The sequence below is a fragment of the Apis florea genome, unplaced genomic scaffold (assembly GCF_048593485.1).
Source record: "Apis florea isolate Af1SG1 unplaced genomic scaffold, ASM4859348v1 contig_2492_pilon, whole genome shotgun sequence".
NCBI classification, from domain to species: Eukaryota; Metazoa; Arthropoda; class Insecta; order Hymenoptera; family Apidae; genus Apis; species Apis florea.
Window position 1 is genome coordinate 5,975,858 of NW_028256593.1, and position 15,945 is coordinate 5,991,802.

At 24.0% G+C, this 15,945-nt stretch overlaps 2 protein-coding genes across 4 annotated transcripts; both read right to left on the reverse strand.

The window, feature by feature from the left end:
• Positions 1-20: 20 nt before the first annotated feature.
• On the reverse strand, positions 21-8,227 carry LOC100867697 (putative inorganic phosphate cotransporter). The gene is made up of 7 exons (XM_003695368.4): positions 8,024-8,227; positions 6,521-6,654; positions 3,532-3,832; positions 1,885-2,141; positions 1,587-1,736; positions 390-764; positions 21-306 (listed from the first exon to the last, which is right to left on the reverse strand). Exons 1-7 carry the CDS (start codon positions 8,076-8,078, stop codon positions 142-144), a joined length of 1,437 nt encoding a protein of 478 aa, XP_003695416.1. The 5' UTR covers positions 8,079-8,227; the 3' UTR covers positions 21-141.
• A 240-nt stretch (positions 8,228-8,467) lies between these two features.
• Positions 8,468-15,295, reverse strand: glu (structural maintenance of chromosomes 4-like protein gluon). 3 transcript variants are annotated; one of them, XM_086905760.1, is made up of 9 exons: positions 15,236-15,295; positions 14,336-14,622; positions 14,065-14,256; positions 13,803-13,979; positions 13,427-13,719; positions 13,076-13,355; positions 12,391-12,987; positions 9,719-11,847; positions 8,468-9,103 (listed from the first exon to the last, which is right to left on the reverse strand). In XM_086905760.1, the coding sequence occupies exons 2-9, from the start codon at positions 14,555-14,557 to the stop codon at positions 8,980-8,982; spliced, it is 4,014 nt and encodes a 1,337-aa protein (XP_086761886.1). In that variant the 5' UTR covers positions 14,558-14,622; positions 15,236-15,295; the 3' UTR covers positions 8,468-8,979. The 3 variants fall into 3 exon arrangements, with proteins under 3 accessions (XP_086761886.1, XP_012344370.2, XP_003695417.2); XM_012488916.3 differs by having other exon boundaries at positions 14,844-15,248; XM_003695369.4 differs by lacking the exon at positions 15,236-15,295 and adding an exon at positions 14,844-14,937 and having other exon boundaries at positions 14,336-14,615.
• Between the last annotated feature and the right edge of the window lie 650 nt (positions 15,296-15,945).

A 15,945-nucleotide genomic window follows, 5' to 3' on the forward strand; every position in this document is an offset into this window, starting at 1 on the left:
AATTTAATATTTTTGAGCAATGCGACTAGTTAACTTTTAAGTATGGAAATTTATATCCAGTTGTACTTATTGTTGGTATTAGATTATATTTGTACATATACTCACATATATATATATATATATATATATATATTTAAATATTTATACAACCGTTAATTCTTTGTCGCTTCGTTTTTCAAGATTCGCAGGTTTTGGATTGTTCCATGGTTGAATCTCAGTGCTTCCAAAAATGATAAAGATTAAATTTCCTAAAATATAAATTGCAGCAGACAAGTAAAACACTATGTTCCATTGGGTAATACTTTTCTGTAAAAATATAATACCGTTATATTAATATAATTATATAATTTATTAATATCTGAATAAAATCAATTCGATTAATAATATACCTTTTGCGTTACGATGAGGCCGCAAACCATTGGTGCAATTATCGCGACCACGGATGCGATACAATTGGTGATAGACATCATTCTACCGGCGAAATTCGGACTTAGATCGATATGATTAATTTGAAATCCGCATAGAGAACCAGCGTTTAACCCTACAGCTATCACAAGAATGATTACAGCCACTTTGTGATCCTGCACCGACATAGCGGCAAGACAAATCAACGCTATCGCTGGTCCCCAGTGTGCGATCGTGTTGCAAAATTTTCTAATTACTCCTGCCGAGATACCCTTCTTTAAAGCATAATCGGCCAGCCAGCATACCGGAAAACTTAAGATCCACATCACTAAATAGGGAAGCGCCGATATAATACCATTCTGAAAAAGACAAAGATAGAAAGATGTATGTATGTACGTATGTATGTATGTATGTATGTAGAAAATATATAAATATATATAAATATATAAATATAAAAAAATCTGATACAATTTTCTTTTTTTCTTTTTTTTTTTTTTTCGATATTCTAATATTTATACCATCTTTATTCCATTAATCGAGTCAATTTCCAATTTTGAAATTTGACGCTGCATTATCCGATGTAGGTAACTTGTTCGATGTACAGAGATTGCTCATCAGATCAATTACAAATAATATTATAAATACGATCAATTTTTATACATAGATAAGTATAAGATACTAAGTATACAATAATGTCTTTCTTGAATATAAAAGTATCCGACGTTGAAAATCTTATATTTTTATATTAATAATTTTCAAATTAAGCAAAAGAAAAAAATTGAAGAAAAAATGATGTCAACTTTAATCACAATATAATTATTTTTTTTTTAAATTTTAAATTGTTCAATTTTATAAAAAAGAATTCGTACATTCTTTGTTTTAAAGTAAATTTTTTCCCATTCTTCTATTTTTAACTGATATAATCTTTCCATTGTTCTAATTGATACAAAATACATAAAATATAATAAATAGATAAGATAAGTAACGAATAAACTATACATTTATTTTTCTTCATTTCGTTTTTTCGATAAAAATTATATTCCTTACATTCTACTAAACAATTTGATAAAAAAAAAGCACTGAAATAATTTTCGTATCATAAGAATATAATTTTTTCGATCGTTGAATGTTTAAATTTAATAAAATTAAATTAATCAAAGATAAAATAAATTCTTGCTTACATCTACCAATTTATATTCCAAAACTTCATTCATATAAGTTGGTAATTCAGTGATAAGAGTCCAATAGCCCCAATTTTGTCCGCAATGCACAATTATTAAAGCCCACATCGGCACCGACGTGAAAATAGCTTTCCACGGTGTTCTCATCGCCTTTAATAATAAATTATAATTATATCGAAACATAAAACGATAAATAAAAGTATAGACATACATTGTTATATTATATTTTATAGACGATTTCTTTCTTTTTTCGATCATTCGACTATTGAAACGAGAGATAAAAGAAATAAATTCTTACCGTTTCATTGCTCGGTTTTTCTTTTTCCTCGCTACTTTTTAAACTGTTTTCGATATATCGCCTTTCTCTTTCCGATATACGCGAGTGCTTAGCAGGGCTGTCCGAACCAAAAACGAAGAATATAACGCCCCAAATCACGGCCAAAGCGCCAAAAACGTAAAAAATAGATGGCCAGCCGGCACTCGATGATGCTAACAGTCCAGAAATTGGAAAACAAATCACGGTACCGAATTGTGCACCGGCGTAAGCAAGTGTTCCTAAAATTAAAAAAAAAAAAATATTAAGCGATACGTATAATTGGATTATGATTCGTGTGTACAATCGGCAAATGTTTAGCGAAATTTGATGCGACGCGAATAAATTTTAACAACAAAATTGATTATTCGTCAAAATATTCGTATATTCGTTCATATTATTTTCTATATATAATATAATATAATATAAATGAAAATTATATTTATTCAATATCGATGTCTTAAAGATTTTAAAATTCGCGAATTTTATAACGAATATTTTAAATCGTATTGAAAAAATTTTCGAATATAACTTAAAATTAACTATTTCTCTATTAGATACGATAAATTATCTAACTATAGATGATTACTCTGTGTGCGAAAAATAAGGAAAAAAAATACGAAATAAAATTTTATCGCTTAAACATTTGTTTCCGAGAAAATTTCGAAAGAAATATGCGTAAGCGATGAATTCTCGAGTTCAATTGTTTTTCCTTTTTTTTCTTTTGTTTGAAAACGAATAAGTCTCGAATGAAAAAAATTACATTCCATATTTTTCATTAATTTTTTTCACACGGTATCATCCACTGATTGTATCATCAAAATATACGTACACGTATGCGTATATATCCTGTATCTTATATAAATACAAAGAAGGTTGATATATAAAATTCAAATTCTCGACGTGTACGGTAAATTATAGATTTACCACACGTGTCGAAATAGAGGTTATGGAATCGCCGTTCATCCAAGGGTACGCGTATTCGATATTCAGGGATAATTCTTCATAGCTTCTTCCTCGCTTAATTCGAAGTACGAGTATGACATAATCGCCAATAATAGTGGGGAGGAATAGGAAGGTCGTAAACCAAGTAAAGTTATGCCAAGTAAACTAAAGCGATACGATCGATTAACGGAATAAAATTCAAGGTCGGAAAAAATGTATACTACAACACGTTAAAATCATGCTTGTATGAACGATGATTATGAACGAATCTACATTTAAGTAGCTAAGTAGCGTTATATCATTACACACGCGATAAATGAATTTTGCATGTCTTTTGGTAAAGACAACGTCCCGATTTACACTTGCTGCACAAACACGAATGCATCTCGAACAAATCGATCGATCGATATTCGCTTCCTGATGAACGATATATCGAATAAATGTCACATACATCGATAAATATTAAATATTAAAATTATTGGAGAAGCAAAACAAAAAAGTTGACAAAATTAAAACGAAAAATTAACAAACAATTTACCGCATACGTTACGTGATATAAATTACTTTAAAATTTAATATTCAAGTTAATACAACGATGGTTAGTAAATGGATTGAAAAAAATATAAAAAGTTTGAAAATACGGAAAATAAAATTAAGAGGATAAATTATTAAATAGGATATTCTCACCGAGTCGTGCCCGTTCAGTCGGTGGTGCCCACTTAGAAAGAAGGGTGTGTATGCTCGGTAACAGGCAACTCTGAGAAAGTCCCATGCCTACCCTACAAGCACAGACAGCCAAATAACCACCGTAATGGGCAAGAGTTGGTGTCAAAATATTCAAGATTCCGCAAACTAGCAGTCCGAAACTCAATAATTTTTGAGCACTCCAAAATGCCGCTATATAACCACTTGGTATTTGCATGATCGTATAGCCCCAAAAAAAAGAGGAGAGTATTGTTGCACTTTCGGTTGACGACCAATTGTAAACCTGATTACACACGATAAAACGATTTTTATTACAAATGTTCGTAAATGTAAATCTCTAAAATAATCAGATCACAAGAGAATAGAAAATAGATCGTTTTTTGCTTTTAAATTTTTCTCTCTACATCATCACGTCACACCATCACACGTTCGTATTCGTATAAACATTATTTCGATTTAAGTATCGTAAAATCGTTTACAACGATGAACTCATTTCTATACAGACCTGACCTATCGTAATAAAACTTGATACACGGAAATTTTGAAAATATTTTATTTTTAAATATCCATTTTTTTGTTTTTGAAAAAGGTAACGGATAAACAAGAGCATGTAAGGTATAATAATAAGTAATGATAATACGTAAATAAGCCTATTTCGTTATAAATATATTGTTAAAACTTTATCAGTTTCATTGCATAATACACATATACAGTAATGTGATAATAAAACACACATATATTATATAATGCGGTAACTGGATGTGTTTCCATCATTCTATATTTCGAACGTTACTCGATAATTTATGTTACATTACCAAACGCGGTATACGGAAATATCGAGTATTGAATATCCATTGTGTATATTATATGAATGGAAAATATGGAAGATAGATCACAAATGGAGGATAAATCTTTACATATAATAGATTATATTGTAATTGTAAGTGTATTTTGTAAGAATTCTTTTGTTATCGGGCTGTATAAGTAAGATAAGCACTAGGTAAGATCAAGTTGCAATAATTCTTCATCAATCATATCGTTTCAAATTCATTGTGTTAAATTCGTCATTGATTCATCAAAAATTGTTTGATAATTTTTTCCGTTTAATATTTTTCATTAGGTCGACCTAGATATTGTTTAATCCAATTATTTATCAAAAAAGATAATATTGTTATTGTTGAAAAATTTTATTTGTAACAATAACATCATTTTATCACATTTTATTTTATTTTTAGAAAGATTATCGTTACATGTCATTCGTGCAAAATATATCATACATCATAATCAATATGCACATAATAATAATTATGTAATTTTTATTAAATTCAACCAACCCTGGTATGTATAAATAATTATTAAATTAAATATCGAAGAATTGTTTTTTCGTATAAAATTCTCTTTTTATGGGAAGTAAGTCGAATGATTCATTTTGTCCTATATCCACATATACCGCTTACATTCGTTATATAACATACAAGCAAATGGTATTACTAAAGTCGTTAAGTTTATCTGGATATTTTTTACAATATCCAGTATAAATGTATTGTTACGGAAGAATTCTTTGAAATTTTTATGGAAAATGACCATTTCCTTCAATATTTTGATATACCGTTACGTTATCTATTACATATATAAACAAGTTTTTATCTTTTTTTTTTAATTAAATTATTACAAAAAACAACAACTCATCACCATTGATATTTATATCAAATCATATACAAACACAATGACATGATATATATTTCCACGATATATTTGATACCGTCGTATCTATTTAAAAATCGAAATCAATAATATTTAAAAAAAAAAAAAAAATCCAAAATATTTATTTACCGTTTTCTCTTTTCTTTTCTTCTCTTTTTCTTTTTCTTTGATATAGGTATTATTTCGTGTCTTGTAATATATCTTTCTAAATTAATATTAATATAAATTATATGTCTGATGGAAAATTTCTCTATCCAATTATCCAAGTATTGTAATAATTGTTTTTCCTTGACAATAATTTTTATAATTTTTATATTCATTTCATAATTCAAGGATTACGTATTGGATGGAAATATACTATGTTTATACGACGTACAGACGAATATTTATGCAATATATATATATATATATATACATAAACATTTTCATTAATTTTATTATCATTCAAAGTTCATTACTTAATTCTAAAATAACGCAATTAAATACTAATAATATTCAACATCTATTATACAAATTTAAAGAAGATTAAGCGTTTCGTAAGACTTATTACACACATACCGATATCTAAATACACGTTAGATTTATTCTTTAAACGTTCATTTATGTAAGAGATCAATATTTTTATTTATTAAATTTATATAATTTATAAGAGAATATATATTTCAATCTTAATTTCATAAAATTTCTCCATTCTTTCTAAAATTCGATCTTAATGGCAATAAGTAAAAAATATCGATTATTTTAATAAAATTATTATTATCGTGATGCCTTTACAAATTACTAATTTTCTATTATAGTAATTTTAAAATATATATATACAAATAAGATATATAAAAAAAAGTCTTGCGGTTATCTCTCTAAAAATATAATTACCTATGCGAAAAAAAAAAAAGTTTTAAATTAATGTTGTTAGTTTCGATAACAGTTATGCGATGTATATAACGAAAAATGAATATGTCGCTTTTTTAAAAGGTATTTCCCATTCTCTAGAAATTCATTAATAATTTTATTATTTTTATTGTTTAAAATAATTCAAGATATTTCATTATTAATATTGTTCGATTGTTCTTTTTCATCGCATATTAGAATACAGAAATAGATTTGTTAATAAGTTTATTAATTTTATCGTTAATTACTTATTTCAGCAATGAAAAGATATTTTTTACGAAAATTTAAATCTTAGAATTTTTAGTTATACCGAATATATACGAAAACTTAAGTGAAATTTAAAAATTTAAATTATCATATGATTTAATGTACAAATTACCTCGAATTGATAATTATTGGAGTCTTTCGTTGTCATTGGCACAATAGCTAGCGACATGCTCACTCGAAGAGAATATCCGATCACCATCCCTAAGAAATGCAGAAAAACTTGCAAATGTCTGATTCCAAGTTTACCTGAAATAACACAATTTATATTTTTCTTCTTCTTTTTTTTAACATACGTATATATCGTAAGCATTGTGAAATAAAAATTAATATTAACGTTATATATTCCGTTAATATCTAACAAGAGTCTAAATTAAAAATTATCAATAAATAAAAAATTTATATCAAAAATTAAAATAATAAAAAAAAAAGAGAGAAATTTTCAAAAGAACGAACAAAAATGTTCAAAGATTATTTAATAAATTATCTCTAATATTGCAACATAGAAAAAACACGATAAATATAGATAATTAGATAACACTATAATAAAGACTTAAATAAAAATTCAATATGATACATAAGAATAAGAATCATAAATTTAATAAAAATTCGATAATTAAATTCAATATCAAAAACAATTTAACGAGTATAGCAGGATTTAATAAATTTTTCCCTTCTTCCTTAGCAATTTCTATTTCTTTGATGAATTTAAGAAATGTATACTTGTTAATAGCATTGACATATTTTTTTTTATGAAATTTTATATTTTATTTTTTATTATTATTACCCGATATAACTAATTTCTAAGTAATATAAATATAACGCATATTGCTAATTTTTGTTATCTTTTAAATTGTTTTGAAATTCTTATATCTTTCTATGAAATGTATAAACAAAATCATCATACCAGTTTTACGAGTTAAATATTAATATTAATAAGTAGTTCGTTACATTTAACAAATTTCTTTTCAATTTGTTTGTATATATAGTATAATTTAAAAAAAAAATATATAAAACACAATAATAATAAAACGATAACTATATTCCTTAATTTAATCATAAAAAAAAATACAGGATAAAATTAAACTTGAACGATCTATCAAACAGATCCATAAGAGATTAATAATAATAAATGTTTACGATTGTATAAAAATATTATTACATAAAAATATTATTACAAATAAAATGGATGTTTAACATCGAGTACATCAATCATACGTTGTATTTTTAAAATTTCGTTGATAAAAAAATATCATTCGACGTTACATTTGTTTTTATAATTATGTATAATATAAAAATAATATTTTTATTATAATTTTAATTACTTTTACAAAATATAAATTATTAACTTTCTTCTTCTTTCTCAATTAATACAATTATTAATTATCAATTATTTAAAACGGAAAATCCAATTTCGAAAATATAAATTATTTGTATTTGCTGAAAAATAAACAAATATATGTACACTAAATTATAATTATTCAAATACTTACTTAATTTCATTGTCAAATTAATTTCACTGTTTTTGAAATTCACTGTTTCAAAAATATTATTTAGTAATAATTTCAAAAATATTAATTTCAAATAAAAAAAGAAAAATTTCAAAAATATTATTTACCAATAATATTTGTTGACTCTTTTTGTGCATTCTGTGCAAGTTCCTCGTTCTTCATGGTTGTAATTTCCAATACTATCAAACACAGACTGTTCAAATTCTAATCTGTTACTCGATGATACTTATATCGTACATATCTACTCCCCGCCTACTGTCTGCAATCTCTCTTTTTCCTTTACAAATCTATCCCACTTCTTCGCAATTAGTTTCGAATGTTTGCTTCGTCGGAGTTTGAAAGAATACTGAAGTGACATGTCTCGTACAAACAAAAAGATAATTATCAACAATTTTATTGAATTACACTTGACTTGTGATAACAATTATGGAATGTTTAGGCAGAAATAGTATCATCAAAAATCTTCTTCTTTTTTCTTTTTTTTTTTTTTTTTCGAAAGATAACTTAAATAAATTATCATTCAATTATTCTTTTTAATAATGATACACGAATCAATCCAAAATGATATTTATTGTATTATTATATTTTATGTACGTACATATAAAATTATATAGAAATAATATTGTTATTTACAATATTTATTAAAAATGTTCAAACATTTTCATTTACTTTTTACATATCATTTACAGTATACATAGAGTTTCAATTGATTTATATACAAAATTATCATTTTCTTTATGCGTAAAACAGTTTATGAATTTCAATATGCTTTGTAGTTAATGTCTCACAAGATAATAATATTTTATAATATTTAATCAGATTTTTATATTACAACTGCATATAACATAATTATCATGTTTATTAAATTATATACAAATATATATATTTCTAAGTCATTTGTATATCATTTAAATTTATTTTAAACTTAAATTTAGAACTTATTTAAACTTAATATAAAATTTTATTTGATTCGAATCTACTATTATATATTTTATATATCTATATAGAAGTATATCTTTATATTCGTGAAATTTTTAACAAAAATACATTATCTTACATTATTTTATATTTTAAGCTTCTTTTTTAAAGATCTATTGCAAGTATTGCCATTAGTTGTATTACTATTTGAACATTCATCTTTATCAGATATTTTCTCAGGTGTTGGACACAAACCTAATTCGGGCAATCTGAAAGAAACAAAAGAAAAATATAGATACTTAATTTTATATACAAGCGTATGTAAAATTACAATGTATTTACTTTCTTTAATAAGTAATTAAATTTAAAAAAATCAAATATTAATTATAATATCATAATTTTTCGTTATATAATTTTAATTTTAATCTATATTTATAATTATCACGTTATATTGATATTTATAAAGTAATTTAATATTTTATCATTGTAATAATTTTATTTTTTTTAAATTTAATTAATTGTAATAATTAATAAAGAAAAAAAATATTTAAATTCTTATATTTCCATAAAATCTTCTACTATTTGGAAAATATTTTTTGTAAATTAATAAAAAATGCTGCTTGTATTATTTGAATAAATATTAATATTATAAATATTATTAATCATATTTATAATTAAAAATTTCAGGAATCAGGAATATCAAAAATAAAAATATTGACTAATCTTTTTTTTTTTTTTTATCATTAAATTATTGGTATATAAAATAATGATAATTATATATCCTGATCAATTAAATTTCTTAATAAATTTTTGAAATTTAAATTTTAATCGATCTAACTTTTAAAATTAAGCAATTACATAATATTAAAAAAATTTCTACTTACGTTATATTTTCATTTTGCTTTTGTGCTTTACAATTTTCTTTTTGTTGACTCGTTTGCATACTATTAAATTTTTGTATTTGTGTCCAATATCCACTTTTCAAAGTATTTTGTGTCGGAGGAGCAATTCCATTTTTTTCATAATACTTTTTCAAATCAACCGTAACACTTTTTGTACAATTATACGTTTTATATATTCCAACCAGATAATCCGCAAGTTCAAACATATTAGATCTTAAAGATATAATTATAAATTGTGCATTTTTTGTTCTTTCCTTGATATAATTTCCAACAATTGAAACATTTTTAAAATCTAAGGCAGCATCTATCTCATCCATAAAGTATAAAGGGGTCGGTTTATAATGATGTAATGCAAATACAAGAGCTAAAGAACTCAATGTCTTTTCACCACCGCTAAGATTACAAATATTTTTCCAAGATTTTTTGGGAGGTCTTACGCTAAAAGCAATTCCTTCGCTAAAAGGATCTAAGGAGTCGACCAATTCTAACTCAGCATCACCTCCTAATGTGATCATTTGATACATCTCTTTTAATTTGTCGGTAATGATAGTAAAACCTACAAGAAATTCTTGTATTTTACGACGTCTTGTCGTTTCATAAATATCTCTTATTCTATTGCGTTCAATCGTTATCTTTTCTACATCGGTAACACGTTGTAAATATAATGCATCTTTTTCTTTATATTCTGCGATAAGTTGCATATTCGGTACTTCAGTAGGTAATTTTTTCTTAACTTTCTGCAAATTGCCTATAAGAACATTTTCATCCAATTCATTAAGTTCCTCTTCCCTTAATTCTTTCAATTCTTCGATATTTTCACCGGGTATTACTTGAAGTTTCAAATCATTTATTCTTTTTGTATAATCTAGACATTTTTGTTTTAATTTTTTAATTAAACTTTTATATTCTTCTAATTTCTGATCAAGATCTATTTTAATTGTCTTCATTTTATTCTCTCTACCCTGTAATTCTTGTAATTCTTCTTTGAGAGATGACATAGCTTCATCTCTTTCCGTAAGAGCTTCCGTAAGTTCATCGAGTTTTTTTAAATATTCCTTTCCCTGTACTTCTAAATCTTGTTTTTCTTTTTGAAAATTACGAAGTTTCTCTTCACTAGTATGTATATCATTTTCTAAACAAACTATTCGTTGTTCGATTTTTTTTACATTTCTCTCAGCTGTTTTAATAGCAACTTGGAATTTACATATTTCAGCTTTAGTCGCATCGATTAATTTACATAGTTCAGCCACTTTTTTCTGCTGACTTTTGACAGAGTTTCCCGATAATGTTTCTATTTCTTTATTAATTCGAATTACTTGATCTTCCATATTTTTTGAATTTTCTTGCACTTTTTCCAGAGTACTTTTAGCAGTGTTCATCACATCTTTCAATTGTTCAACTTTTTGCGGGTTTGATACTGAATTTACAGTTTTTTTTTCTTGAACTTTAATTTGCCCCAACAATGAAGGTTTTTGTTCCTGCAATGTTCTCAATTCAATATTTAATTTTTCCTTATTAATTTTCATATTTCTTAAATCTACGTTTAAATTATGAATTTGATTTTCCAGAGACTGAGATCTAATTTTAAACTGATTGCACTCTTCGTAAGTTTTATTCAAATTTGATTGTAATATTTCGATATCTATCGAGGAAAGTTCGTTTTTCAAAATTTGTTGTCCTATTCTCCCTCTTAATACTGTTCTCCCACCTCCACTCATTGTGCCTGATAGTTCGATTAATTCACCTTTTAATGTAACCACTCTGAAACGCTTATGACCATATGCGATTCGTGTTGCTTGATCTAAATTATCTGCTACTAATGTATCTTGTAATCCATAATAAAATGCCGGTAATACTCTTTCGTCTTCTACACGTATAAGATCAAAAAGTCTTGGAACACCTTCAGGAGTTTGTATCTTTTGTTTACATCTCGATAAAAAACGCTGTTGTTTTTCTAAAGGTATAAACGTTGCACGTCCAATATCATTTTGTCGAAGAAATGTTATACATATTTGTGCAGTTGTTACGGTATCAACTACAATGTTATCTAGAGGACCACATGCTGTTGAAACTGCAATGTCATATTTGACATCTATAGCACCAAGGTCACCCTATACATATTAAAAAAAATGCATTTTATGAAATTTTATGTGTATAATACTTATATACATATTTCTATTATTATACGTATATAAAATATTATATATATTTATTAAAAAAAAAAAAAAAATAATAATTTATTAATTACATATTTAAAATAAATATGTAATTATGTTTATCAAATAGCATTCACAATGACAAATACATTATTTTAATTAAAACAAAAAATTTTTCATCACTCATCACAATCGAGCAATAATAACAATTATTTAAATTTTATTGATTTTATTATCTAAATAATAATTAGAATAATTTATTATAATACTATATCATTTTCATAAAAATAATATGTATTTCGAAAAAAAATAAACGAATAATTAATAAATTGCATAATGATGATTATTATTTTTTTCATTGTAACAAAATGATATATTTTTGATCTTGTATTAACGTTAATAATTTAATGATATAACATGATCGATTTTTTAGAAAGTATAGAAACAATTTTATTATATAAAAAATAATAACAACAGTTTATAAAAAAATTTACATACCAATCTTCCAAAAATACCAGGAATTCTACCTTCCCTTTTCTCCCTCATTAAACTATCTATTATTTTGTTCCTTGATTTATTTGCTTGCATGGCAAGCTTTTGTTCCTCGAATGAAATTTTCATCTTTTTTAATTCCGAAGTTATTTCAATCTCCTTTGATTTCACTATTCTCAATTCTTTTTCCGCCGTTCCTAATTCTTGTTCATTATGAGAAATTTTATTTTCTAAACTTTGCAACTCTTCGTTTCGCGTTATTAAATTATCTGTTGTTAATTTTAAAGAATGTTTTAATTTTTCTAATTTTTCTTTTTCAGTTGATTCTATAGAAACATATAATTCCAACTCGGATTGAGCAATGTCGAACGCTGCTCGGGCTTCATCAACATCCTTTCTTAAAATTATCAATTTATTTTCAAGTATCGAACGTTGATCCAATAATGGTTTAGTTTTTTTACTTAATTCACCCATCAATTTTTCTAATATTACTTCTTCTTTTTCTTTATTTTTTATACGATCATCAACAAGTTTTTCATATTCTTGAATGTCTTTTGTATTTTTTTCTGGTACTTTATATAGTTCTTCCAATTTAGATTTTTCCTATAAAATATATTTAATTATTAACTTGTTAGAATTAATAAAATACATCTTAACTTTTTTTTAGAAGAATAAATAAAATAAATTTTACTGTTTTTAAAGATGCAATATTAGCTTTTCGTCTTTTATTTGTTTCTACTAATTCTGCATGAAGTGACTCATCGTGTTTTCGTATTTTATCAAATTTTGCTGTAATTTCATCCTTTTCTTTCTGTAAGTTATCCCATACTTTATTTTTTTCTACGATCACTTTGTTCTTTTCTTCTTTATCTTTATGAATTTCCTGCATTTTGTTTATAAGTTCTGACAAATCTTTATCCAATTCGGTAATTTTATTTTCCTGTTGTAAAACTTCTTTTGTTGTTTCAAATCTGAAATAAAAATTTTTCCTAAAAATTCAAATAATAGAGTTCAATAAAATTTAAAAAAATAAATGAATTACCTTTGATAAGAATAAAGTTGATGTTCTTGTTTTGTAATTGTATTTTCTAATTGCAAGTATCGAATAGCTTCTTGCATAGGTTCCTCTAAAGCTGCTCTTTCTTTTTCAACAATTTTAAGACGATTTAATTTTTCCATCCTATATTCCGATAAAAGTTCTATCTTATTTGATAATTTTTCTAATGGTTCTTTGTAACGAACTGTTCCAATTATATCTTCCAAAAATTCAAGCATACCAGTATCATTTTCATGTTGAGCCTTAGGTTTCATCATAGCTATTTGTTCAACTTCTCCCTAATATTGTATAACATTGATATAATACAAAATAATATAAATTTATAAAGGACTAACATTATTAAATATGATAAAATGCATACTTGTAAAATTAGGAAACGATTATGGTCTAAATCTACACCGTAAAATCTCAAAATTTTTGCAATCTCTTTGAACTGCACTTTTTTCTTATTTAATTCATAATACGATGAATTATCTTTAAATGCAGTTCGAGATATGACTATTTCACTATTTGGCACAATATCATACTCTATCTCTGACTGAAATATAATATTATCATTATTTTATAGTATTTAATAAAAAAATAATTTATATAAATCATTTAATTTTTAATATATATCATACTTTATCAATTATTTGTTGGAAATGTACAGATACTGTACAGCTATTAATATTTTGGTGTTCACTTGAATTATGTATTAAAACTGATATTTTCTTAGATCGAATCTTGGAAGCTCTATAGCCAAATACAAATAACATTGAATCTATAACATTGCTTTTACCACTACCATTTGGACCAACAATAGCTGAAAAACACTTTAAAAAGAAAAATTATTAAATATAATTTATTAACAATTTTTATTAAAAATTTTATCAAAAATTATTTAATTTTTACCTGATGAAATGGACCAATAACTTGTACACCTCCATAACTTTTAAAATTTTGATTAACAATCTTAGTGATCATTAATCTAGGACCATTGATATCAACTTTATTATTTTCCTTAAGAGGCGGTGGTATATATATATCATCATCTACCCTTATTCCACCTTCTTCGTCTTCTATATATAAATCATTTTCTTTATCAATCTCCATATCTGTATCAGGAAAACTCATAATGATATAATTTTCTTCAACTGTTATTTCATCCACGATATAGAATCCATATAAAAATCTGTAAGCTTATATTATAGAATATAATCATTATTATTTAAAGGTTATGTACACAAATCAATATTTATAAAACAGAAGAAATATATATTATATAGGCAATCATATATTTCTCGTAAATTATTAATATAATCGAAGGAATTAAATATAAATCAAGAGAATAAAATGAAAAATAATTCATATATATTAATTTTTATATATATATATATATTATTTTAATTCGATAACTTACGTTTAATGTTTCCATAGAAATTATAAATACACTCACATAAAATTTTAATTTATATTAAAATATATAGATTTCACTATTATTTTCTTAATTATGTATATATTTATATATATTTATTTAGAAATAATAAATAAATTGCATATGAACAAAACGAAACAAAAGGACGCTAATTCAAATTTAAATTGTAACGTATGCTAAATTGCCAATAGCAACAAGATAACTTTTATTTATAATAAAGAGAAAATATTTATATTTAAAATTATAATTAAAATTATAAAAAAATATTATAAATGTAAATATGTATATAATAATTTAAATTGAATTTAAAATGTAATTTTAATTGCAAAATTTTCTAATAATTGTGATAAAATATTTGACTTTTGTTTTATATTTACCTTAATACACTTTGAAAGTAATCATGAATCTATAACTTTTGTGAATTATAAAAAAATTATAAAAAAATTTTACCAATGCATATTGTATATATATATATATATATATATTTATATATAATATTATTGCATATTAGATTATTTCTAAAGATATATTTATTTTCTGTAAAAATCTATAAAATAATATTTATTATATATCTTTTAATAATCATATGGGATAATAAACGTAACAATGGATATTATTTATATGAATAATAATTATATATTTATATAAAAATAATTAAGATTAAGGAAATTTCATTATATAATTTCATGAAATTCAGATTGGAATAAAAAGTATCTATATATTATCTACCATGTATACACTTAACATTTTTTAATATATATTTTTAAAATAAATTCTTATAATACCTAATATAATATTTTAAATATAATATGTAATACATTAGAAATATTAATATTCAAATTATATATATATTGAATTATATACCTATATTTCAATATAATTTTATTTGTATTATAAAATTTCTATTGTAAAAAATTTCAAGTATAAAAACTATATACATTAATTTTATCGTTCGAACATATATATAAATATAATTTATTAATAGTATATTAATAATAAATAATATTTTTATATTAATAATTATTGTTTATTATATATAATGTGATAAACAAGGTATTATATTAAAGAAATGATTTGCTTTGCAACA